At 40.6% G+C, this 27,714-nt stretch overlaps 1 protein-coding gene across 1 annotated transcript in view; it reads left to right on the forward strand.

Moving 5' to 3' along the window:
* Positions 1 to 27,714, forward strand: part of LOC112982185 (A disintegrin and metalloproteinase with thrombospondin motifs 12) — a 175,034-nt gene that overhangs the window by 39,690 nt on the left and 107,630 nt on the right. The window contains exon 3 of the mRNA XM_026098382.2: positions 27,303 to 27,477. Coding sequence (XP_025954167.2) covers positions 27,303 to 27,477 — 175 coding nt within the window. The remainder of the gene's footprint in view (positions 1 to 27,302; positions 27,478 to 27,714) is intronic.

Raw genomic sequence — 27,714 nt, forward strand, 5'->3', positions numbered from 1 at the left:
CTGGAGTCCCATCAGCGACAGGAAATTGGTTGATGTGTCCAGAGGGTTGTGGTGAGTAATTGATGCCATGTTGCACAGGGTGGTACCCATTCCTTTTTGGAGTCCCCAAGAGTGGGATTTGAGGAAAAACCATCATTATCCCCCAGCTGCGGATTTGTTTAATTTTCAAGGCTTCAGCCAGACATGTAGAAACAGTGTTTACTGGCACCAGTTACATTCACATTCTTTCATTCTCTGCAGAGCTATGTTAGTTCTAAATAGACATTGAGATTACAGAATCCCAGATATGCACATATTGCACACGATAAACAGACTTCAGAAGCTCTTGGCCACAGAATTATGATAGATGAAAGTTTGGGGGATTATAGTGTGTAAGATCTATCATTTCCCTGTTACATCTGGCAAGGCTGGGGTTTCCATATGTGTGGCAGCTGGGTATAACGATCTATTGGATGAGTGTGTGGTGGAGGAAATCTCTTCTTTTTCCTGTTTAGATGTGAGGAGGAATCTCCACATTTCTTCTCTAGAAAAACTGTTAAGTGAATAATGTTCTGTATTTTCGAAGGGTTTTTTAATTTGCTCATTGATCTAGGTACAAGGTGGTGGTTTTGTACAGATACTCCTTGTGCTTCTGCAATGCTTAAAGGAGTGAACCAGTTGGGTTTGTATCTCCCTGAGTTTTCATTTTTCTTCACCAAAGACAAATCTTGCTTGAAGGCAGTTTATTTAGGCTGGTTTCAGAACTATGGGCAACTAAAAATTTTGTTAGATCGTTGCTAAAGGATGTAAACAAAAACTTTTTATTCCCCAGGCCTTAAGCTGGGATTCATTTGCATCTGAGGCATCATCCGCAATGTCAGCGAACAGTCGGATGAAGCTCTGAAATCTGGGAAATCTCTGAAAGCTGAAATCTGAAGATACTCAGTTTTTCCTTTGCTAAGCACATTTTGCTAAGATCCACTGTTTTTTCCTCTTAATTTTCTATTGGCGTGAGGTAGAGAAGTGCCTTTTTTGTTTCTTTTTCAAAAATTTTTTAACAGGTTGTAGATTTGCAAGTGGCTTGTCTGAGCCTCACAGCAAGTCATTAGCAATACTGGGGAAGGAAGAAGCTGTCTTGGACCTAGACTTGCATATTATGCTTAGTTACATGGTAGAATATATATTGAAAGGTGTTAATTACCCTAGAAGAACTTTAATAATAAAAAAAACCTCCTCAGGCTCTAGGAATAGACTTCTGATTACATACAAGAGGAATTCAAGGAAGGACTGATATAAAAAACAGCAGAAATATTTCTTTTTTTGCCCCCAAAGGATTACTGTAATCTTGAAGTTTGTTGAAGAACATGTACCCTGGGTTACATCTGGATGTTCATTCAAAGTAAGATTCAGTCTCTAGGAAACAGTCTCCTGCATCCTTTTAGCTTTGAAAAATGAGACTTTGTTCATTTTTTGTGTGGGAATAGCAAATACTTGCAAGCCATATGTACAGACTCACTTTCCTACAGTTCAGTAATTCTTTTATGGAGAATGAAAAACAATCTCTTTAAAGAACTGTCTCTCTCCTCTGTCATCATTCCGTGCCACCAATATAGTATAGATGCTGCTGTATGCTGTTTTTTTATTGATGGCCGTGCTGGTGTGTGGTACTTTGGAGCTGTAAACATAGTGCACTGCTCAAACTTACTCATATCACTCCTGCCAAAAGGGGACACATGCAGGAAGCAGGGACCTACAGCAAAATGAGTTATTGTATGTTTTACATTAAAAAAAATCCCTACTATAACAGCATTAAAGTGGAGAAATGGGTACTACAATGTTGCTGTTATAACCTCAAGTCAGGCATCCAGGGTGCATATGGTGTGAGACCATCTTTAAATGAGTCAGTCATACATTCTTTTTTTTATTTTCCCCCCTACAAGTGTTCCTAACAACACTTAGCTGTTGCTTCAACTTTTTTCATTGCTCGCTGTGTGCACCCATGTTTACTTAACTGCGCCCAGTTCAATCCCTTCTCTGAGAACAGATGTTAGTTCTTCATGAGTTTTTGTGTGCCCATCAGTGTAGTTTTCACAAACATGTAGGTATTTTCACAGAGGTAAAGTGGTAAGGTGCTAGCATTATATTCTGAGTTCATTATATGTAAAACAGGATAGGTTAAAATCAGAAGCGTGTATTACTTTGAGATATTCACTGTAAAGTATCAGAGGCTTTATTTTTTCCATGGAAATTAAAATGACACACTTCTGTTTGTTCAGTTCCTACCAGATTTCATTAAGGTTGGATATCCAGAAAAAGATAACACATTATCAGAGTCATTTATGAATGCTTGTGATGTGCTCAGCATCAAATAAGAATGCTACAACGCTTGTGGGTGTAGAATTATCAAAGACTGCTTTAAGAATAGGTCCTCCATTCTCTTCCAACATATACTCACAGAAGTAGATAAAACAGGAGTCCATTGTGTACCTTTTTCTTTCCCTCCCTAAAATATGGTGAGTTAATATAAGAAGGTAAAGCAACACAAATGGACTGGAGAATCTACCTGTGAATTGTATAATGATGTCTAAAAAATATTAGTAAAATATGTGCACAGTTGTTGACGAGCTGTTGATTCTGTCTGGGGGGGAAAAATCAAAACTGAAGTGGAACGTGCAGCTTCTCATTCTGTTGGTTTTAGAACTTGGCTGATTAGGCAGATTTTATTTAGAAATAGCCCATAGCATACTACCATGGAGCAAAATCTTGAATTCAATGCCATATTAGGTATAACTGCAATCGGTTACAGTTTTATTGGAATGATTACACATGGAGATAGGAATTTGGAATATGAAAATGAATGTAAGCACATAAATGCCATTCCTATGGTTAGCTAACATTTAATTGTTTGGGCAAACCACACTGCATTATAACTTGGATTTTAACACCCTCCTAGTACCTTGCAGCACCAGTATGCAAAGTTGTCTCACAGACTGAGCAAAGCTGTAATAATTTAGATTAAAACTAATGCTATTCTCAGAGGAAGGCTAACTGTCTTCATTAATAGCTAATGGAATTAATGGGAAGAGTGTAGGTAGTTATTTTAAGTCATGTGTTACTTGTAGCTGGTAGTGCAGACCACCTCACTATGTATGTACACAGTTCTACCCACATCACCATTGGAAAAAGCAGTTCTGAGGTTGCTTGTTAAGGTTTCCTAAATAGCTATCAAGGGTCCCATTTGTCTAATTAGCACCTCGGCTCCAGGAGCAGTTAAACTTGGGGAAAACATAGTAGTATGTGAGGCGCTAGGGTACTGCCAGTGTAGCTGCTGCTTGCTAAGGCTAGCTCGCAACTAGTGTGAGCAAGGTTTAGAGCTGTAGCAAAGGGGAGATCACAGGGTGAGGGAGAGGGCTCGAAAGGGGCTAAGCATTATGCAGACATAGCCAAGCATTTCTGGCAGCTGCTACTGTCTAGGAAAGGCTTCTGTAGGACAGTAAGGAGCTGAAAGGAAGGCTTCAGAAAAATGGTCCAGAATATCTTTTCATAGAACTACAGAAGCGACTATGTCAGAAGAGAATGATTTTTATGTCACATAGCATATAAAACCATTTGTGGCATTATACTTGGGGAAAGACTCTCCTTGTGTTTTCTACCCATATGTAGTTAAATTTAGATTGTTCCTTTGTAATGCAGCTGTCTTGGGCCCATCTGACAGGGCTTTCCTCCCTGCACCCTGTTCTGCACACAGCTTTACACTCGCTTGGAAAGCATTGGCAGAGCCCTTTGTGGCTTAATTCTCCTGCATTTGAATGCGCTTTGAGCAAGGACAAATTTAATAAGATTATTCTACCCGGTATCTGAGATAGCATTCTTTGAAAGAATGGGACATATTTCAGAGCTCTTGTTTCAGGCTTTCTGCAAACTTGAGCAAATACTGGTTCATACTTAGACTCTGGTTGCATTTGCATGTATTTCGCTTCTGTAACAGCAGGAATCTATCTTTAAAGAAAACTAAATTGTTTGGAGTAGTAGCAGAGTAAGCCTGTGGTTAAGTTCGCAGTATATGATAACTTGCATATGATTTACAGGATCCTGCCCCTTGTGGTTTGGGAGTTTATGCAGTATATGTACAGTCTGTGCTCTAAGCCAGCTTTCCCATGACTGTACAGTGCAGAGAGCCAAGAGTGAATGTATAATAAGCATCATCTGTATAAGTTAATGAAAATAATACTGACTAAATGACATTGTTTCAGGAGTAACGTCTTTTAGTGTTTATGGGGTTTCATTTTTACAAACTGCTTTATTACTTTTTGATTTGATTATTGCTACTCTTTGCTAATGATAATCAGCACAGTAATTTAGGTTGGATTGGAATAGAAGAACCAGGTCTCTCCTATGCCTGCCTCAGGAAGTATGGGAATATCGCTAGGAGCAGGTAGTGTTTCCTGAGTAATGGCATTTCTAACAGCAGAAACTTGCACAGAACCTTAAGAATTCCACAGTGGAGCAACTGATTGGTCAAATATTTTGTTTACCGACTTGGTGATTATCACTTTAATTTTGTGAAGTGATCATCAAAGAGCAGGATAGATTCATAAAAGCCTAGGTTTAAAAAAATAAGCTCAGAAATCTGGGAAAAAAAATCTCCTGCAGTTGGAGATATATTCAGTTATTTGTGAATTAATGAGGCCATTTAGGCATACGCTTCTCGGTGAAACCCTTCGTATTTTGTGTCCTGTGCTCTACTGTTTTAAATGACTTATTAGTTGGATGGCGAGGGCTTATTACAAATGATAATTCAGAAATTAAAAATACTGCAGAATCTTTATCCTTTCTCTGTGCCATGATTAGAAATGTGTCCATGCAATGGAAAATATCCTTAATGCTAGCTGCTTTTTCTGGTCTGCAGTGTTATTTACACACTCTGAATTCTGTATGTTACAGATGGAGATGTACTGACCCAAGTGTCTAAACTTCACAGAAAAATGCAGATTTAGAAGCATCTATTTTTTTTTTTTTTTATTAACTGAATATATTCAGTGCTGCCTGTGTTGGAGAGAAAACAGTGGAGAAAAAAGTGGAAGCTCTTCTGACACTATCCCAGGTCACCATAAATGAGATTTATCTAACCAAATATAAATCTTTTGTGCATATGTCCATATCTGAGCTTGTCTAGACCACCTTCATGGTCAACGAAGAGAAGCAGACACCTTCTAGAGTGAAATTTGACTCATCCTAACACTGATGTCTCAGATGGGTCAGATAAATTGCCTGTTTTTCTTCACTGATTATGAAAGAGATCCTGAGGATACAAGCTCAGAGGCAGAGATTTACATTTGGTCAAACAAATGCTGCATCTGGAGTCTGAATTCAGGCTTGGAAAATACTAAATTATGCATAGCATTCACTGGGCTCAATCTGCCTAGCACTGGGAGGGTAATTTCTCTGTTTCAGCTTGTGGTAAGAAAAAAAAATTAACATCTGGGATTCATTTTGGCCAGCTTTGCCAGTTACTTGAGGCCAGATACAAAACACTGGAAAAGGAGAGAGGAAAAAAAATCTTAAGGGGATAAAAGCAATAATAAAAAGTCTACCTAAAAGTAAGTCAATATGTGGGCTGCCCCCCAATATGTGACTAAAGTAAACATTGGTTTACATGATTAAAGTAACAAATTTCATTAGTAGTAGTTCTGTTATGTAAGCAATTAATAAGTATCCATAAAATATGTAATTGTTCATAGAATCTGCTGAATAGCATCTTCTGAGTTACTTCTGAGGCACTGTTTAAGACTCTGAAGCCGTCTTGCCGCAATAATGCGGGGCGGTGGCAGCATGAGCTTCTTTCCTTTCGCAGTCAGCAACTTGATTTCTGTCTTGCTCTTTAAATTTGTGCTTGTCCCTGTGCATTTCAGCTTGGGATCATCGGCCCTCTAAAACTTTTAAGAAATCTCCTCTATCACTAGAAATTAGATAGAGTTTCTGGTGAGGTGAATTTTTGTACTAAACCAGATTTACATTCAACTTTCAAGAAGCAGAGTATAAACAAGATCGTTATTGTACAATAAACGTATAAGTGTGTTTAATCAGGATTTAAACTGGGGGCTAGTTAGAACTGGGAAATACACTTGCTTCTCCTGACGTAGTGCTGCATATAGTGTCTTCTCATCCTGTACTTCCTTTTTGGACTTCCCTTCTGTTTCAGATCATTCCTTGAAGCTGGGTAGTGCAGCTTATGGGCAGTTTATTATTCCCTGCTTCCCCTTATTGTTGCTCATTACTGCACATACTGCATCAAAGCACAAGTCAGCCCAACTTGTGTCACTCGGAATAAAGAAAGGCCCTTCCAGTATTGCATTCTGCATGTTGTCAATTAAAAGGGAATAGCATTTTCCCCCAGACAGAGCACGGATGCTTCTGGTCTTGATGGTAACACATGATAACAGTGAAGAATAGGGGTGGGGAAATGCAGCCAGGAGATTGCAGATGCTTAGTTAAACCACCCACAGGCAAATTGGCCAAGTTGTCATTGTCTGGAGAAGAAAACTGCTCCTTTCTAGTTCAAACAGACAAAGATTGTCCTTTCCTCCAAACTTTGTGCAATTTATCCCCCTATTTAGTGCTCCACATAGGTGGAAGTGATTGGGTAATGATGCATCATGCTGCAGGCAAAGGGGTTGAAACTATTTTTTCTCCTACCTACTGGCTGAGGCCAGCATTTAAACTATTAATTTTCACAGAACTTCTTCCAGAGAGCTAAATTATTTTTCTAGTGAGCTAAATTGTTTTTCTGTCTTGAATAATGATTGAATCTCAAAGTGTATGAATGTCTCTTAAATCAAGTTGTCAAACTCAGAAGGCTTGAGAAAGTTAAACTTACAAGGCTCAATTTTGCAAAATTAAAAAAAAAAAAAAGTTACTGTCAAGCTTTCTGCCTGCTTAAATCCCCTGCTTTGGTTAGCAGTAGTGCCCCTTCATATTCAACTGCAGGACAGCAGTAGACACGTAGGACTTAATTACCTATGCTGTTGGCCTTGCTGAAATTGCTTAGCACAGGCTTGTTATAAATACAGAATAAATCAGCCAGCGCTAACACTTCATAGCAGTGTTGATTCCTGTACAATACAGGATACAATCTGGTATCCTGTACACAGAATTGACTCCGAAAGCATTTGAGGAGTTCATATGGGACATAAGATGGTCCACAATATCTGCCTGGGCAGTGAAGGGCCCAGCAGAGCCTCCGCAGAGAAGCGTGTCCCACTAAAGAGTCAAGGTCCCTCCATCAGATCTTTGTTGTCGTGAGGTGACCACATATCACCTGAGCTCACACTAATGTCCAGACCCCTTCCTGTTCCTAGATACTGACCTTTGTGGGATGACTGGGGCCTATCTCCAGGCTTTCACAGCTCCCTCACATCAGTCTGTCAGCCCTCTGCTTCTGTTTGTTCTTTGTCCATGTCCTGCCAAAATTGTCCTAGAAATACCTTGGTTGAGAACGAGCCAAGTAGGTGTGGTAAAGCTGATTCTTGCACAGCTGTCTCGGAGGTAGAGTTTTGATTTGTAGACCTTTGAGATTAGCTGAGCAGAATCCCAAACTTTGTTACTTAATTTCTGCCCATGCGCTGTGGAAACATAACATGATAGCAGTGATGTTGGCTTTGCCCTCGTCTTTTCACTTGTTTGATCATTGAGAAATGGACAACTGAGGCAACCGGTGTCTGTGGAAGGGCTGGCAGAAGGGTAATTGAATCACGAGGATCTGAATTCTATCTAGAAACGGTGAAAGCAAGACTCATCTGAACAGGGGAATAGAAATATTATGGGCCTTCCCCCCGCTGCCCCACCCCCAGCAAACTCTGTGACCTGTATAAAGTTTTCTATGGGCTGCTCCAAGGATATTGTAAAACATATGATGATGTTCTTTGTAATTGCAGATTACATTATGTGTTCTTCACTCACTGAATGGTTTTGCTTTTCAAATTGCATATGTTGGCAGGATCATGCTGTGGTCTAAGTGGACAGGTTTGAGTTTCTGTAAAGATCTGTTAGGTATGAATCCAAATGTACTTCTCACATGCTTATAGATCTGCATCTCATATTTCGGCATGCAGATTTCTGTTTCAGTTTGGGCTTTCCTGTTAGAAATCATGCCATGGCAGCAGGGGACTGCAGAGGAGTCCTTGTCTCTTCAGTATTTGCAGAGATGCCTGATGTTAATTACCCAGGAAAACATTATGGGGATTATGAAGCATTTCAGGGAATGTGAAAATACTGTATTTGAAAAGGGGCAAATGTTCCAAATAAAGCAGTATAAGTTATAAACTTAACCTTACAGGACTTTCTAAAATTTGAAAGAAGAATAACTAAAACACTGCTGTTTTCTTGACAAGCCAGTGGTGGCCTCAGTGAGTGTGCCTGTAGATGCATAGTTATATAGACAAACTGCAGACATCTGTATCTGTCAGTTATAGATTGCCTTTCTGATATGCTTCTGAGTCCTCTGTATTTAGTATGTTTGTTGGATCCTGGAGTCCGTCTGATGTAGAGAACCTCACTTAACTGGTAGCTGGTTGTAGAGATTGGTAAGAAGCGTGCCTTGGTGATGAACACTGTCTTGGCCACCAAACAGAGGGTTTGCTGGGACCTCAAGAAATAAAAGCAGGACCTATGCCATCTTGTAGCTTTGGCTGTAACACAGGCATTTTGTGTGCAGCTAAGACTCAGAGGGAGGCCTATAACATGCACATGCATCCTGCTAAGGCAAATGGGTGTACTTCGTATTTTGTCAGATGTTTTCCAAGTCAATCCCGGTATCTCTGTAGGGAGCCCAAGCAGTAAAGAAAGTGCTGCTCCTGAGTATTATTCATTTTTACTGTTGTTGTGAGTAATGTTGGGTGTCTGAGTCATAGGTGATGTGCTAGGTTCTGTATAAACATCACCAAAAATTCAGTCATTGCTTTGAGATCTTAGTATAGAACAAAAGGCAGCAGGATGAATGCCTACTAGAAGGGGATGATTTTTCCATGGGAAACGGTATGTTTGGCATAGACTTTTGTGTTCTGACTTTCCTTTCAAAAAAAGAAACTTGAGTTTTCTATTTGATTTTGATTTTTTTTTCCAGTCTTTCAATTCAGAAAGCCGGTGACAACAGCAATTCTGTGAGTAGTCCTAAAAAATGCAAGTGGTATGTGTCACCAGTGAGACATGTTTACTGTTGGATATTGGTGTTAGCAGGCCAGTATGTGCCTCTTGTCAGCCTTGTTGGCCCTGTTAGTCCTACAGGTAAATCAGAATTGTGGCTTACACTCTGTCTGAAAATCCTTGTGGTTCCCTTAAGCCCAAAGGATCTGTGACAAATGATTAATAAAAATGGGCTCATGCTCTGTGTGTGTCTCCACCTCTCATACAAAGCTGCACGTATGTACTGCAAAGTGGAGTGTGACATTGCTGAAGGACTTAGGGCTGTATGGGAAAATACTTAGCCATCTACAGATTGAAAAAGGCTAAAATCAGGTATCTTTTACAACTCTCTCAGACTGCAAATTTTAGTTAAACTCGCTTGTCTTTATGCATTGCCAATAGAATGAGACAAGCAAAGGTCAGCCGGCTTGTTGAAAGTCAGTGATTAATTAAAAATTACTGTGCTAGGAGTTCTCTTCTCAGTTCTAGTCTAGCTGTGGCGCACAACAGCTTAGCTCTTCTACCCTCTAATTTCAGGTATTCAGCTGAGGTCTTTATTATAATTCCTGTGTTTCACATGTGCTTGATTTTATGCTGTTTGTGGGACTGCATCCTTCACTTCGTTTGTTTGCTTTCTGTGTTTTACACTGCTGTGGCCCAGAGTTGGACGTCTTTTCGGATGCTGGAGCTAGAGCCGATTTCTCGTTTCTGTGACTGGTTTGCATTCTTCCTGAATCAACAGAATTATTGTTTAAAAACAGCAGACAAGAAAATCCCAACAGCTTCCCCCACCTTTGCAGCACAGCTGCTGGGACTTGAAGCTGCACTGTGGGAAGAGCCATTCTGGCAAGGCTCTCTGACAGCTAAGGAGACTGAAGATAAAATCAGAGCCTGCTCGGTAGCTGCATGCAGCTCCCATCTCCAGATAGTCCCCAATCCTTCACAACCAAAGGTAGTCAAAGGCAGTGTCAAATCAATCAAATCAGATTTTTAGATGTGGACACTAAATACAGGTTTTGTGGAGTCTGGGTGGTGGCTTCATAACGAAGTCTAATGCTTAAGGTAAGGTGGCGAGCCTTGGTGCCCTGAAGGGGATCAGCAGAATCCAGATCTGTGCTGCCAAGTAAACGACTGTTTTCTTGGATGAGCCAGAGTATGGAAGGGGAGGGGAACCTGTGCCTGGAGCTAGGAGTAGGTGGCATGGCTCCTGGAAAACAGCCAGCTGTGGTGGGAGAAAAAGCCTGCTGCAGGTGACTTTTAACAGCCAGTTCTCCTAAACTACCTCTGCGTCACCAGCTCAGCTCTGGCAGAACTGACCTTGAAAGTATTCTCATCTAAAATGTGCATTAGGGATCTCTAAGTGCAGCCATGTGCTGAGTATTGACCATAAAGTAAAATCAAGCATATTTTAAAACAGCAGAAGGGAGGAGAGCAATACATGTGTTTCCCATATGAGCCTAGAAGGGACTATTCATTGCCTTTGGAAGCTGCACGTAGTTTATTAGGGTGTAGGCAGTCAGATCTGTCCCTGCTGCAAACAAATCAGTGAAGTTCAGCCAGGGATGAATTTGGTTTAGTGCTCGTTTTATATTTTTCCTTGTTCAAGAGAAGAAGGAAAAAAGACATAGCTTTGAAAGGGAAATACATCAGCATGAAGAAATCTTCATTGTTTTGTTTTGGGGAGGAGGGAACAAAAATAGCTTTTCCTTAGCTAGTGCAAAAGCATTGTTTTTCAGTGACAGCATTTCAGTTTGCCTTCGTCATGGTATGGGAAGGAAAATTCCAGTTTCAGAAATGTCATATTTCTCAGTAAGTCACAACGTCATCTCAGCTGTAAAGGTTTCTGCAGTAAAATACTGGTTCTCAGGCTTCAGTCCAAGTTAGCTATTCAGCTCTTAGTGAAAAAAGAATGAACTGCTCATTGTGGATAGTATTTTTGTGAGCTCACCTTTGTAAGGGTTGAATTATGAATGATTTTTGATTCAGTTCTGCCTTTCTTCCCAAATTATTTTATTTGGAAACAGTCCTGTGACACACAAGTGGATTTTAGAGTTTAAGCTTTAAATATACCTCTATTTAAAGAACTGTCTAAGTCCATTGAAAATGTCTCAGAACTGCATATGATCTATTCTTTATTATCTTTTATTTTCCATTGTTATCAAACCTTTGATTTATCACTATTCCTAAGCTAGCAAGAATTGTTCTGAGTAGGAATTGAAGTTACCTAGTATCTCCTAGGTTTAAGTCCTGTAGATTTTCACTTTTTCAGCAGAACAGCATTTTATTCTACAGACATGCAGCATGTCTTCAGGAAGGTTTTTAACTTGTGTATCTGATATGTTTGCAAAAAAAATATATATCTATATATATTTGCATACTTACATATATCACTGAATCTGTTTCTCATTAAAAAGTATTATACATCCTGAAGAGGCAAAGTGCTGAATTTTTAAAAGTGCTGAACATGTATGCTTTTTCTTTACTTAAAAAGCAATGTACATCATTTTAGAGCCTCTGGAAGATGCACTATGAGGATTTGAAAACATGCTAGTTCTAAGGACTTAACATCCTTTGAAGACAAGAAAAGGTGACAACAGAAAGAAAATTAATCCTTTTACTATAACAAAACACATTCCCTCACCTGCCTGGTTCCCAAGAATGTTTTACTGCCTCCTCCCCCCCCTGCCAAATGCAGATAAACAGCCCAATTTTTCTCTAGATTGTCTCTCTCTCTTTTTAAACAAACACAATGTGCTAAGAGATATCACATTTAAACTGAAAAGGCTGGCTGCTGCTTTTAAACAAGACAAAATGAAACACTTATTTCAAAAAATGTTGTATTTTGAAAATAACAGAAGTAATCTCTTTGCAGACTTCCATGATAAATCACTTTTGTTTGACTAATTCATCTGTCAGTTGCAAACCAAAATAAAAGCTTTTTCAATGGACAAAACCTACTTGTTTTTTACAGAACTATCCTATAGAAGAAAGAAACATATGTATATCAACACGCCTAAAAATGAGTTCATCATTCTTAGCCCCAAATCTATCCCTTTGATCTCCATGTGTGAGCTGCACAACTACGGTATTTTCTTTGTGCAAGAAGACAAAAGTGTGTCCCTGCCGCTCGCGTAAAGATGCGAGACATACGGCTGTACCAGGTCAGCCGAGAAGTCCCACTGCCCCATATTCTGTCTTAGGGAAAGAACAGCTACTCTGAAGGGATAAAGGAGCACTCGTGCTCTGCTGAGAAGTCCCAGAAGGTTAATTCTGGTCATCCTGAGCTGATGTTATAGCTATAAGAAAACAGGAACCCAGAGCATGAAAGGCACAACAGGAGCCTCTTCGGCTGTGAAAGAAACCACGAAGGCTAAGCACACAACCAAAAAAGCTGCTTTTTTTTCCTGAAAAAAGTCCTACAAAGGAAGCACCTAAGCAGAAGATTGTGGTTTGTGCTCCCCGTGTTGGTGGAAAGTGTTAATTTGCCAGGCCCTTGGCTTCGTTGAGTGACAACTGACTTTCAAAAGGAAATAGCGGTCAACACCGGGTTGTCTAGGGAGACCTAAGAATAGGGTTAGAGCATAGGGACCCTTCCTTGGCATGCTGCCTGTCTCTGAGCTGTAGATGTTGTTTTTCTGTTTAACAGCCTTAGATTAATATTCCCTGCATGGGTTCGTCCAGCTACTTCTGGGACCCCTCTAAACATTTCCCTTTTGCAGCTTTCTGTGGCAAATGCTCCCTCAGCTTAAGTGTTTTGGGTGAAAAAGAATCTTCTCTTGTTAGCTGCTAGCTTTCTTTAAAGCTCCCTAGTGTGCTAGAAGGGACAGCAAAAAACATTTCCCTCTCCAGTTTCCCTGTGCCACTTGCTGCCTCCCTTCTGTCTCTTTTCCTCAGCCTTTTCAGTTGCTCCTTGTACAGAAGCTACTTTGTAGCCTTGTTTAGGCTTATCACCGTGTTGTACACTTCTAATTCTGTTGCACTATTTTTTGGATCGAGGACCAAAACTTGCGTGAAGTGTGCAATGTGTAGGCATGCCAAGGATTTATAAAATGTATTGTCAAGTTCTCCACTTTGCTCTGATTTCCTGTTCTCTGTTTTCTATTTCTTTTTTTCCCCCAAATATACAATAATTTTACATCATTTTTACTAGTGGATTGATAGAATTTCTTCATGTAACTTTTAAACAACAAAGAAAGCCCCAGTTCTGTTGACCTGCATTTCTCTTGGGTATTGTGTAGCAAGTATATCTAACTGTATGCAAACTGTATATTTGCTAGATCTGGACATAGGGGCTTGTTTACAGTAGCTATAGACAACACTGTAAGGCTCTGACTGCTTTCAATGCAGAGTGACAGGTAAAGCCTGAAATAGGAGGCTTATTGACATCCAGGTTACATTCGTAGCAGTGTTGATGGGAAGAGATGGGAAAGGATGTCCTTGTATTCCTCCCTTACCACAATCTCTGATTCTGTCAAGTCCTTGGGAGTCAGGCAAACCTTCTGAGTCGGATCTGCCCTCCAGAAAGTTGAGGCAGTGGTATGAAAGAGGGACTGGCCCTTCATTCCCCGTGCCATACTTGCTATTTCTTGTGCAAGGAGAGGCTTGCCATCTAACCTTCCTGAGGACATTGCATTAGTGCAACTGGTCATCTGCTTCAATACGGCCACGCTATCATATGCTGTGTGACTGCTCAGCCCAGTGACCTACTCAAAGTTCACTTTCTTGGTGCGTCTCCAGAGCACTGATCCCTTGGGAATTTCACCTCGTATTTTAGAATAAAAAAAATGCTTATGTAATGTATGTGCCACAGATGCTTGGTTAGAAGATTTTTTAGCTTGGTACTGAGAGAAATCTTCCTGCCACAAATGTTTATAACAGCAGAATCCCACAAAACAGGCTTTTCTTTTTTCTTTTTTCTTTCTTTCTTTCTTTTTTTTTTTTTTGTGCTTACTCTATGCTGCTGTCAGCACACTCATTTTCTCACCTGGACAGTTCTACATGTTACAGGAATATCCTTTGATCTGATATTACTATTTTTGGTGTGCCGTTAGAACCATTGTTTAGAAGGGCCCCTGGTCATCCTTCCCCAGGAGGCCAGTGCAGCCACAGGGGCTCATCCCTTCCTGGGTAGACTGAGCCTGAAGAGGCACAAAATACTCTGTGGGTCTTACTCTAGAAAATATTGAATATGCTGAATTCCCCTGGCTTCAGTAGGAGCTGAAGCTATTCAGCACCTCATGGGAGGTAGCTGATGTTTCATCAGATCCAGCTCTTTCTTACCAAAAGGGACTTAAAATTAATACTGGATATTTTGTGCTAGTCTAAGCAAAAGCAGTATATGCAGTTACTGGTTTTGTACCAACTTTTCATTTGATTTGGTTCTCATTGAATAGAAATCCTGCCAAGCTGTGAAGTTTTGAGCTGAGGCTTGAGTGTGAGTGGATTGAAGTGTGGTGTTTTTTTGCTTTGCAGGCTTGTGGTGGTGGGGTTTTTGCATCACTCGAGAGAGGTGACCTATGCTTCCAGATTCTACTACTTCAAGAGACTTAATATTCTGCTGCCTGTCAGCTGTAGCGTCTCACATGTGCAAGTAATATTGATATGCCAGTGTATACAATGTGTCTGTTGTATCAATAGAAATGGATTTCAATCAGAATTCAAGCTTCAAGGGGAATTTAAATCAAGTTTGGAGCTAACTTAAGTGCTCTATGTCTTTAAAATGACCTGAGCCCCATGCTGAATCTGATCAGCCTTCTGCTGTGGGTCCTGGAAGTTGTACTACATTGACAGAGGGTGAGGGAGTCATGTTAGGGTGTTGTGCCACACGCCATCGTAAAATCAACTAGCTCTTCTTTCTCGGGCAGGCAGAAATAACAGGGAAAGCCGAACGAGTGGCATGTGATTTGGCTCAGGATGGCAGAAGTTTAGCCTTCCTGTGCTAATTGCCAGTTATAGTGCCAGTTCCTAGACTGCCATGTGCTAAGCATCATCTGTGTGCTAGAGGTTGTACTTAGTTCTCCAAATTCTGGGACCATGTTTGAACCCTTTTTCTTACAGTTTCTTTTCATTTTTTCCCCTTATGCCCATGTTTTACTTTCAATCCATTTTCAATACAGCTGTTGGCTGTGGTGCCCTTTTGGTATATACTGGGGACTGAATTCCCCTGTTCTGTTTGATATTTGGTTGTGATAAGCTTCCTCCTCCTCCATTCCTCCCCAGTGACAGCCAGCACAGCCCACTGCAGCCCTGGCATGGCTCACAGCCTGCCGCAGCGTGGCATGGAGCAACGGGAGCAGCCGTTTCCTCGTGCCACCAAGGGGAGTGTGCTTCAAGCTGCAGTTACCAAGCAGAAGCCATCGTTTCTCCTGAATGCACAGGGCTGAAGCTGTCAACGTCACAGTGCTGCTCTGAGGTTATCCTTCAATGTGGGGAAGTGACCTTTCAAAAAGGCACTGGAAGCATAAATGATAAACGAAGAAGAGACTGAGGGCATCGGTACTGGTTGCCTTTTTATATTGATGGGACATTTTCATGGAAAACAGTGGCACGACCTTTCTTAGGAGTGCTGAACTTCATTCATCAATCCCATCCGTGGTGTGCAGCTGGAGGCGTCACAGGTTTGGAGGAAAGAGGCAGAACTTTGTCCCCCACCATACTGGATCTAAGCTATGATTGTGGCTGCAGACCTACAATATACCATCTGCTCGTGACAGCTCTGCTTGCTTGTGTGATGGAGCAGGACAGCATGATGCTAGAGAAGAGCATCCCCAGATGGGTCAGTGTAGCCCAGTCAGAAGCTGCTTTGCCCCTCAGACTTGTTCAAGTAAAGTCCCTCCTGGGAGTGGAGAAATGTGGGCCGTGACCTTCGCTTGCTCTGCTCTTCACAAGAGCACAACTCCTGCTAGGCTTTCGTCCATCAGCAACGGGGAAGAGCGTCATGGGATGGTTGTGCTCGCTTCCGTCTGTCTGCACCTGTTGTAGCAGCTATCTCTTTGGTTCAGTATTTCTACCTCTGGTTTCCTGGCTGTTGACTAGGGTTCCTGTGGGCCACAGTAATACAAACAATACTTACAAAATGCCGCTTGTCCTTTGATCAAATACCCACATTAGTTATTTTCCCTAACAGAGTTTGGGCTCTGTGATATTAGTATTGTCATGCTCACGAGCTTGAAGTTAGTTTTAGAATGTAAGTGAAGAGGAAGCCAAAACAGTCACGGTACTTTCTATCGCTAGGATTAGAGATTGCATCTGTTCTGTGGATCTTCTTGTTTTCATTTGCACTGTTATTAGAAAGCAAAGTTTAGGTGAGGAACCTCTTACCTTTCTGATGTTTAGATCTTTACTCTTCAGTGTTATATAGCTTTTAAACATTCAAACCTGATCTGCTTTGTGAATTGTAAAAGCTTACTGTCTTCTAACTTGGAGCTTTGCAACTTCTCATCCTGTTATCAAAAGCCTGAAAGGGAATTTCAAAAGCTGGCAAGTACAAACCACTTCTAAAATGCTTATTTCCATTTTCACAAGAGGCTGTTCTGAGATGAATGAAGGAAAAAAAAAAGTATTTGGACAATACAAGTCCCTTGGATACAACCTTTCTGAACAAGGTTAATTAGAAAGATATGGATTTGGTGTTCCAGGAGTATTTTTATAGAATAAAGCAGCTGCTGCTCTTTCCCACCCTTCCAAATTGAAGGTTGTTTTTGGAGGAACTGAGCAAACTTTTTGTTTTCTCTCAGAACAGTGACACCTGCCAAGTTGTTTTTGGATCCAAATGAAGGCAAAACTTGCAAGAATCTCAACCTCTTGGGAATATAGGCAAAGTAAGTCCCCTGCACCTGGAGAAAAAGCTCATGGGTTTTTTTTGTAGCACAAGCTGCCATTAAAACTTCTTGATATTCCAGTACACAACTGGTTTGCAGAAGAGAGGAAGAGGAGGGAACAGGAAAAAGAGTGAAACGCTTTAAAAGAGAAAAAAAGAAAAAATTGTGTTACTGCTAGCCAAAGTGGGTCCTGCAGGCTGGAGAGCAAAGGTAATTGGATTTTTAATTTGAATTTAAATTGTGATTAGATTCACCCTGAAGTAGAGCTCAAGGCTGTATCAGCTATTTTTTCATATTCCTTGTCTGATGGAGTGCTCCAGTGTGACCTAGCTGATATTTCCAGGGAGTAACTTCTGCAGGTGGCTTACGCTCGAGGATGATCTAACTTGCTGTGTGGACAGGTCAGGGCACAAGCAAGGTACCACCCACTCAAGCTGTCCTGGCGGGGATGTCACCTTACTGACTTTGGGCAGGTTAGGCAGCCTCAAGGGCTGCAACATTGCCTTCTCCAAAGATGGAGTAGACTTGTCAGTAATCAGACAACAAGGGAAATGCTGACAAAAGCTGTCCCAGATCCCAGGAGTGCTCCGGGCTTCTGAGAGCCCTTGGGAGTCCCTCTCTCGGTGGTAGTGTGGAAATCACGCTGGCAAATAGAGAAAGGGCTCAAACTGTGATCGAGTTAATGGGTTGCGAGTCAACTGTGCCACACCATCTCTCTGCTGGGTGCTCTTAGCCTGTGGCACACACAGGCTGGTTTCAATTTAAGCAGTGCTGAAAGTTGTATAAGATTTATTAAATGTCATCTTTGCTGTAGCTGAAGACCATAAAAATGGACAGTTATGGTATCTCTGCTAAAGGACAATAAACTTTTTCCCCGTTGGAATTTAATGGTGCCTGAGCTTTAGATGGAGCAAAGGAGAATGGATCTGGCTTAAGCAGATCAAACAGGATATATTTCAGAAAGCAGAGGATGAGAATATGGAAGGAAGCAGATTGGAGCTCTGGGACCTGCACAACATAAAGTGATAGCTACTGGGGCTCTGTGATACTGTTAGAGATGTAGAAGCTGTGAAAGCACCTATTTCTCATGTTCCTCATGAAATACTGGAGATCTCAAAGCAGAAGCCTGTACAGAAACTAATGAGATTCTAAGCAGTTTCAGAGCCAGATAATAACTGTCTTTTTTCACTTATGGATCTTCTGTCATGAGAGAAAAGACAAAATATTTCTGTGATGCAAATCTAGCAGTGGCCAACAGAGTATCAACAAGTGCATGCAAAAATGAGATTATAGACTGACTCTTCCAAATATAACCAGCATAGAGTCGATACAAATGAGGATGGTAGGATGGATGATAAAGACTGATAATAGAGGAAGCCATGACTTGAACTGTGAACAAAGATGTCTTTTAAAATTGTGTTCTGAATCCTACTTTTTTATGCGAGTGTGCTCAACTCCCCAAAGAACATTCCAGTTTTACAAGGAATTTCCTGTAATGTAAATGAATATAAGAAATACAAAGCTCACAGTGAGTTAGAGATCTGCTATCAAAGTCATTCTTGGCTATCAGTATTCCTTGGCAAGCTGTTCCTGGAGCGCTGAAGAGGAATAGATCAACACAGGATTTGGGCTGTCTGCTTTTCTTGCCCATTTATATAAATGGTGGAATTTTAATCTGATGCTATCTTAGCTCCTTTAAATGGCTCCTAGATAACTTTCATTCAAGTCCCCATCTCTGCTCAGCTGTGAGAAGAGAAAGGGGTCTGTTCTGCTCAAATCCAGTGAAAAGAAGAGGTGAGGTGGAGTGTGGTCCCCAGCAAGCTGATGCTGTGACCCAAAGTATTTCTGTCTTCTTCTGTGTGTCCTGTTGAGCACATGCTGGAGGAGATGCCTTATGAGGGGAGGGGACCTTGGTGAAGATAGGTGCTTCCTCATCATCCTCACTTTCTCACAGTGGGCTGAAGCACTCTTGAAATCGTTCTTTATGAAGTCTCTTGGCTGGGTGGCTCATGTCTTGTAAATGGTTGTCTGGTAGCTGACAGATATGACCCTATAGACACCCATGCAGACTTCTCTTTTGCTCAGGGTATGCCACCAGCCAGGAAGCCTGTTATCTCTGACATATCCAGGACTGAGGTCTGACTGTTAAGAACCGAAGAACTGGAGAATATCGGACACTTGTCCCCACTCGAATACCTTATCTTCTGTCAGAAAACTCCATCTTGTAAATGTGCTGAAAAGTTGGGTTTGCACTAATTTTTTTGGTTTGTTTTCCTCCTTTGTGTCTGATTGAACTTTCTGAGCCTGCATTGTGCAGGGCCTAACTCTGCATATTTCTGCCTAATTTTTGGTTTGCTTCTAAAATGTACAAGCCAGCAAGCGTGACAAAAGAGACATAAAATGTTTTGATGTGATAGGATCATCTGCTCACCTTGTCATCTTAAAAATAAGCTGTTTTAGTTTTAGATCAAACCTGTGTTAAACTGTAAGGCTGTGTTCCAGTGCCTTAGTGCCTTTTTCACCAAAGCCTGCTGCAAGCATCCCTGCTTTCTGTAAGACTCGTAAGAGCTAGGATGTTGGCCTTTTCTGTGCACGATGCGCACAAAAGGCTCTTGTCAAATTTCTTGACAGCTAAAGATAGTCAGTGTTTCAATCTCCTCACTTTTGCCTGAGCAATGGGGTGGCAGGTGCTTCTTTTTTATCTTTTATTTTTATTTATTTATTTATTTATTTTCTCTCCTCCAGCTCTAGCTGAACATGAGGAATTTGGTGAGAATTTAGCCTGGGCCCTTGTGTTACTGGGCTTGGGTTCTGGCTGAGATAGCATCAGATGATGACTAGAGTAGAAATATCCTTGGGGGGAGGGGACAATGCACAGAAAGCAATTAAATCAGAGGCTGGAAAAGGAAAATAAGCTCAGCATGTGTAATGTTGTAATGTTTACAGATAATTTATTTCACCAGTTTGGTTTTGATGACTTGAGGCTGACATTCTCTGGTAAATAGTGTGGGAATGCATCTGTTTCCTACAGCATAAATTTTTCTTTGATAAGAAAATTCTTTTACTCAAACTGAAATTCTCTTAGCATGCCTTACAGTTGCAATAAGCAACCAGAGCAAAGTACTTAAGGGTAAACCCAGCATCTTTTTGTTTTTGTATCACTTCATTTCTGAAAGCTCTCCATGTTTTCTGAGTCTGTGGCTGCCCTGTTGTCAGAAATGCTGCAGTCTGTTTGAGTGAGCAATGCACTATTTTTTGCTACGGATTTTTTTTGTTGGCATTATTGTCAATCTACTCAGTAATACAGATTTAGATTGGAAGTTGGAGTCTTGCTCCTAGCAACTTGGGAGCCTTCCCCTTCTGGCCCCATACTCCCACTAACTCCAGCCCCTCCTTTCTGGGATAGCACTGCAAAACTTAGCCAAGGCTGCAAGCTGCTTTTTCCCTTCCCACAGGACTCTGCTTCGGTTTCCTGTGTGGGATTGCTTGAGAAAATTCTGCCAGAAAACATTTTTTTGATTAAAAAAAAAAAAAATCCTTTTCGCTGATCAAAAAAAATATTTTATGAAAAATATCTGCTTTCCACTGGAAAACTCAAATTTCTGCTGAAAATCAAAAAAGTTGGCTGAAAATCTTGAGTCAGAAATGTTTTAGTGCTGCCTCATGATAGGAACCATGTGTTGTGGGAGATGCAGTCTGTCCAGGGAGTCGCCGGGGGGTGGGATGAAGGAAGAGGCACTCGAACTAAAAACTTATGGAACAATGAGACAGCTCTTCCAAATACTCTCTGGGAGACACTTTTGCCAAAAGTATGTCAGAATTTGTAGGAGGTTTTCTGAAGGAAAAAAAAAGTGAAGAAAAAATTTCGTGGTATATTTTCACCTGTAGGCATTGAGGGGAAAATCCCCATTTTCTGGCCACTTTTATTACCTTTTTATACAATAGTTTTTCATAAAGAAGCTTAAATGATGGAAACTTGGCTGCAATCTTTTAGCATCAAAAAAAAAAAAAGCTAAATATTGCAATCTGGATTTTGCAATGAGCATAAATAAAGCTCATTTATTTATGATGAGGCTGTGTGAATGCACTCAAATAGTAGCATCATCACACATGGATATCCTAAAAAATACATATGTGTATACAGAGCTTGAAATCTGATGGACTTCTAAATGAAAAATGTTTGCTGTTATATTTGCGACTCAGGAAAGAATAAATAAAAACAAATCTAAGGCAACACTTTAACAGCAGAGGGAATTTTGCCAGTTCTGAGTGCTGTGAAGTAAGTTTAATGCAGAGCTTGTTGATGTTTTCTTCCATTTGGTCTCATTATTTCCTTTCACAGCGTGTCGCCTATGAGGAACGAAAGGGCAAGTGCATAGTGCTAGTTCAGCAAGTAATGAAAGTGTTATGGAAGCTGTTTGAAAGCACATCTGCATGCTGGAAGCAGACTTTTGCAATTGCTTCATCCCAAGCAGCATTGATGAGTGCAGTGTTTGCCACTGTGATTTCCTTATTTATTTGCCCATAAATTTACACAAGTATCATGCTTCTCATTAAGACAGAACAGGAAATTAAATTCATTACAAAATATTTCCCTGGAAAGATTAGCATTTGAAATACAAAGTATTCATCTTTTTTACAGTAATAGGCTATTTTTAACGCATCCACATTTCTCAGAGTTAAAGCTGTGATCATTTTATTCGTTTTTGCTAATGTATAGGATCTTTATATTTCCAGCTGGTATATCATTTAATTGATAAAATTTGTATTTATGATTAAGCGGCTAGACTGTGTATGCTGTTCTTTATAATTCTGAGCAGGAACAAAAATCCTCCTTGCTACATGACAGCTAATTGGTCAAGAATAAAATAGTTTCAGGGTATACAAAACAAAGATTGAGGATCTTGTTTTAGAAGACCTACGGATGCCTATTTAGTGTAGGCAAAGCATTCCTTGCTATGGAGAGCCTTTATGGAAGAAGAACAGTTTAAGAAGCCTTGTGATTGACCTGCTCCATAATTATTCAGAGCAGTGAACTTCTGACCTTGAGACAGAAGAAATCTTTTCTAGCTATGTCTAAATCATAAAATGATGCACTGTCATGTGTGACAGCTGAGTTAGTGTTGGATAAAGTCTATTTGTTAACCGCAATAAGCAAACTTCAAATCTGCACTGTTAGGCAAGAAATACAAGTGATCTCTCTTGCAAGATTTCCCATCCTTCTCTTCCCATCACTTCTAGGAACAGTTGTGAGAAGAGCTTTTCTCCTGGAGGGTATCATCTCCTGTTCTTGTTGCAGCTTGAAAGTGGAACTGGCAAATGTTTTTAGACATTTAAAAATTGCATAGTACTAGAAATAAGGGAAAGTTTTGAGGCAGGTTCCAGAGCTGGTCTATCCAATGCTCTTTTATGTGGACTAAATATTGTATCTTTTCCTCCTCCTGATAAGCTCATGCATGCAATGCAGCCATTTGTAGATGATGAAAGTGGAGCATGTCATAACTTTTTATAGGTTTTTTAGAAGATATGAGGTAATACATATTTTTAGTATTGCTCTTAAGTTACCTCTGCAGTCACAGGCATAATACCAAGGGATATGTCTGTGCAGAAAGGTTTACCACTCCTGAGCTTACTTTCAGTTGAAGCATGCTAAATTTGTACCTACACATTTCTTATTGTCCATGTTTCTACATTGCTGGCAGTTTTAAGCCAACAACAATTTTGGATTTAGCTGACATGCATCGTTATAGCCAGCCCAGACAATCAGTGTTGTGCCAAAAAAGGGAAACAATTTTCTACAGCTTTCCTAAGCCACTTTAAGCTATTGGGACTTAAGACATTTTAAGTGAATGGATATAAAATGCTACCTTCTTTCCTATCAGTAATTATAGTTACTTGTTATGCGTCTTTAGAGATCACTGGCAGTGTACAAGATCCTGGGCAGCATGCTGCATCTCCAGCAGCTCTCAGGATGCATGGGGTCAGCATGCGCCAAGCTTTTGGGGTATTCTTACCAGATTGATATGTCTGGCTAATGAAAATGAAAGACAAGCTGGTTCATCCTTCAAGACTTTGGTCTGTTTGCAGAGAGGTTTTAGTAGCAGGTAACCTTTGTGTTTTTAAATTTAAACAGACAGGTAATGAGAAAAGAGATGCTAGTAAAGCTAAGACTGGAGATGAGGCAAAACGTGAGCAGAATTACAGAAAACTTATGAGAACAAAATTTCAACAGTCCATGTTGGAGCACAGTGAAATAGCTTCAGGCTTGGCTTCTGGACCACTTTTATGTGAACCTAGCACGGTAGGAAGTCCTGAGGAGGGCAGTCCTAGCTGCTTTATCACGTCCGCACTGAACTAAAGGGCGTGTCAGAACTCTGCATTGAGCACAAGTTTTAAGTAAGACAGATGTGTAGGGGGTGCAAGGCATGGTTGCTTTTACATGGTTTCAGGTCTCTTTCTGGGGGATGAAAGAGGGTTAAATCTTTTTTGTAGATATACTGGTGGGTAGAATCTGTGACTGCAGTAAGGCTTTTGCTATTTTTTCTTTTCTTTTCTTTCTTTCTTTCTTTTTTTTTTTTTTTTGGTGGAATACTGTACTCTCAGTAGGAAAACAGGATTTAGGGATTTTTAGGGATGTAGTTGGATCATAACCCTACAGTGACCTCAGGTGTGGTTCCAAATGGCTGGTCCATTTTCCCATCATCCTATTGAACTGATGTTAAGCAAGGACATACAGTTATGATGGCAACAAAATATATATATTATTATATGTAGAAGGCAGTATGATATATTCCAGTGCAATCTGTTATTGACCTGCAGTTCCATTTCTGATAATTTGAGTGTGTTTTCACAATGGCATAGAGTTGATATAAAGAGAGAAGTATTTGAAAGTATATTTAAGGGGCGCTTAGCATCATTGAGAGTTGGAAAGGGAGAGAGCTTCTAAATTTGCTTTGGCTTATGATGCTTGCTACTGAGCATGCCTGAAATGACTGTGTGGCTGTGTCCAACAGTAGTGCCAAGCTAACCATGAAGAGTCGTGCAACACCTAAAAAGGTACTTTGGGTTCTTCCTGGTTTATTCTGAGCTGGTAGCAGTTCCGTCTCTAGCTTAGTTTTGCCACTCTAGGAGCGTAAATGTCTTTCAATAGTAGAGGTTTTCTGCTAGTTGCAGGGTGTCAGGAGCTGTGCAAGAAACTGCAGTTGTGACAAGTCAACTCGTGAGTTGATGACACTGCAAAGTCTGGAGTGTCGTCTTGGGCAGATGGACCCTCAGACTTCTCCTTCATGCATCTAAAGAGACTTCCCTGTGGATGTTGAGTTCATCATCAGTCTTTATCTTCCTAAGATGCAGCAATCTGTAGCCAACCAATACAAAAGTTCTGGCTGTTACCGGCAACTTCTTCTAAAGAACAAAGTTATCACATAAGTTATTCATGTCTGAGATGGCTTTCTTTGGGAAAGATCTGACACACAGACATGGCTGTTTCCAAGTTTTAAGGAGCATCACAAGTTTCCTCTTTTGTCTTTTGGACCTTGCCTCACGTAACAAAGAAGGGGACAAGGAGGAAGGTAGTAATTACAGCACAAAAAAGGACAGTGCTGCAGACTGCATCGCTGCTTTGCATGTGCAGTTATCCACCGGCAGAAGGAACAAAGCACATGTGGTAGAAGTGAGTCAAGGAACCATGTGTACTCCTGGAAAGTGCTGTGATGACACTGATGAGAACAGTGTAAGAACTAGCGTAGATGAACAATTACTGCAGAGGACAGGAGGAACACGCCTAGGTTCATCCCTGATCTAGAGGAAGCCTAGCAGGATTTCTGCCTCATGTGGATGGGACAGTAAGGTCATACTGCTGTGCTTGACAGATGTTGTCCACAGAATCCCAGCTGGTTTGGGGTGTTGTGGGTGTATTGGAGCAGAGATGACTTGGGACAGAGTTGCTATGGCAAAAAACCGTAAGACTGAGAAAACAGATGTTCTATACTGAAAAACAACAATGTTTAAAAAAAAAATAATGAAGATGTCTGAGGTCAGGTTCTGCATTAACTGTTTGGTGGCTGATTGAACAACCTTTATTGCTGTTTTCTGTATGTGTGCACAGTGTGGAATATGATAAATGTCTGTTTATCTTGCCTTGTAAAGCATGGATGGAGAGCTGAATTTTTACATGCAAGCATTGGCAGGGAGAAGTTTTGGAAATGAGGTCACTACTTATATAAAATGTTTTTATATGATTGCCTTTCTTTTTACAGATGCAACTTTAACACAATAGCCCGGTGACTAATCAACCTGCCTTACAAAGTTGGGGTCTGCAGTGAAAATAGCTAGTTCTTCCTGATTCTCAGTTAAAAACACAACAGAAAAAGAAGGTTAAAGTGACCCAGACTTTCAGAGTATCAGAGACTAAGTTCCTGTAGAATGAAAAGGACTGGGCAAGGATTTGTGCCGATACTTTGATTCCTTGAGCAGCAGGAGGAAAGCCACATCTACTGAACTCCTGGTCTAGCATCCTTGTAGGCATTCTTACTCTCTAGATTCATGCTTGCTTGACATCTTTATCCATTTTGAATATGGGATTTGTTGCTTTTATAGTGCACTTCATACTCAAGGAGCCTCGATTTATAATTTAAAAAGCAACCTGAATATTTTTGGTTTCATGTTTTAAGAATTAGAAGGCTTGATTTTCTTTCTTTCTTTCTTTCTTTTTTCTTTTTCTTTTTCTTTTCTTTTTTTTTTTTTTTTTTTTTTTTGAGAAGAAAGGAGAACACATACAAGCAGTAACAGTAATTCCAGATGAGCAAACCTTGGTAACTTTGAGTCCTGAACCTGTGAAAACAGCATGAGACTCAAACCGAGGACAAGCTCTGGCTTTTAAACTTTCACTTGCAAGGGAAACCTGGCAGGAAAGAGTTTCTGCTTTTAGGAACTGATAGAGACTCTGAAAAGGCAGTTAAAATTGCATGTTTGGACAAATTTGATGTGGAACATATTGCGCTGGTGCCAATCAGAGTGGAGGTAAAAGGCGTCTGTTGGAGGGGACTTTGAAGCAGGTTGTATGGAGTTCTCATTGCGCTACCTGTGGGCTGCTAATACATAGCCCATCGTTGCTTATTTAAGAATTGCTTTTTTCTCTGTTCCCATGGACAGGGAACAGGGTCCTGTTCCCCTCACTCACATACTAGCTTTCCCAGCCATCTAGGGAAACTAGAAGACTTGTGGAGTTTCAAAAGGAGTTTCTGGTTTCTATCCATGTAAGTTTGAATACAGAAGCTGTAGGAGTAGTGTTGCTACTCTATTTTCCTGCCCCGGAGCAAGTTAAGAAGGTTGTAATGATGAGAGAAGCTAAAGAGGGGGGAAAAAGCCATAAGAGGGAGATGCCTAGATCTCCCCTCAGGTCCTCCATGTGGGTCAGGCAGGACTGTGTTGGTAGTAGAGCCTTTGCTTTAGGTTTAGTACTGCTCTGTATATATTGTGTATGTCAAAGTGGAAGGGCTATACAATGCTCTTGCGATGTTAGTAATCCCTGCAAAAAATGCTAGCAAGGGCACAAGGGACCGAGACCATGTCCAGCTGCCAAATCCATCCCTCAAGTCACAGGGGTTGGAGATATAAATGAATCCTATGTTGTCCAGATGGGTATCAAAGGCCCTCTTGCTCAGTCAGAGTCAGGAGTTTGGTACAGAACTTGTAGTATGGGAAATTTTACAGCCTTTGCTATGGAGGTCTATTTTATGATCACAAGAGCTTGTTAAAATGTGTGAACAGCTGCTTGCTTGTTCCACTGAAAGCCTGGGGCCAGAAGGTTTTTGCACTTTTGAGATGAGAGTGGACCACACAGTTTGAGTCTGAAGTGTTGTATAATCTGACCATGGAATTTCAGCTAGGAGCAGAATTATACTTTCTGTTTATGAAATAACTTCTATTCAGGGTTTCTTCTCTAGGGAAGAGATACAAAAAGCCAGAAGAACAAGACGCAACTCTTCTTAGTGCATTGTGTGTGACTAATTAACTTGTGACCTTTCAGCAGCTTTGTACAAATATGGAACCTTTGCCTCAATAAACTGGATTTCAGGTTATTAGAGAGAGGATATTTTTTACACTCCCCTTTAGCCTGTTATGCCTTTGTGAGGTACAAAGCAACCTTGATGTATGCAGCAAAATAAATGCTGAAAACCTGCTGTTTTCGTATTTTGATGCTGCAGTGTAATGACTGGCTTAAGAGAAAAGCTCAGAGATAGTGATGTGAACAGAGTCTATGTTTTTTTTTGACTTCCAGTACTGGACAGTAGAGATTAACTGTTTTATGCTTATTTTCAGACTGGATATTTCCATCTGCCCCATGGGGATTACTTCATTGAGCCCATTAAAAAGCATCCACAGAAAGAGGGAACACCCCATCCCCATGTTATCTATGGGGCGAATATCCTTCAAAATGCTTTAAGGAGAAGACGGGCAATCCCTATGGAGAAAGAACAAGCATGTGGATTGAATGGTATAAATATTTCTGAATTTCTGGCTATTTGCTTTCTGCATCTTTCCAAGCAGTTTTTATTTTCTAGTTGTCTATGCCTTTCCTTCTGCCAGGCTTGTTTAAATTCTGGAAATAGTACGGAAAACCGGAGTATCTCGGTCAAAACACCTCTGTGGCTACCTGTGTTCCTTTCTGAGAACATGAATCGGAGTCTCCTTTATCACTGCTGAAATATGGTTTTCCATGGTCGTAACACCC

This window comes from Dromaius novaehollandiae, chromosome W (assembly GCF_036370855.1).
Source record: "Dromaius novaehollandiae isolate bDroNov1 chromosome W, bDroNov1.hap1, whole genome shotgun sequence".
Classification (NCBI taxonomy): Eukaryota; Metazoa; Chordata; class Aves; order Casuariiformes; family Dromaiidae; genus Dromaius; species Dromaius novaehollandiae.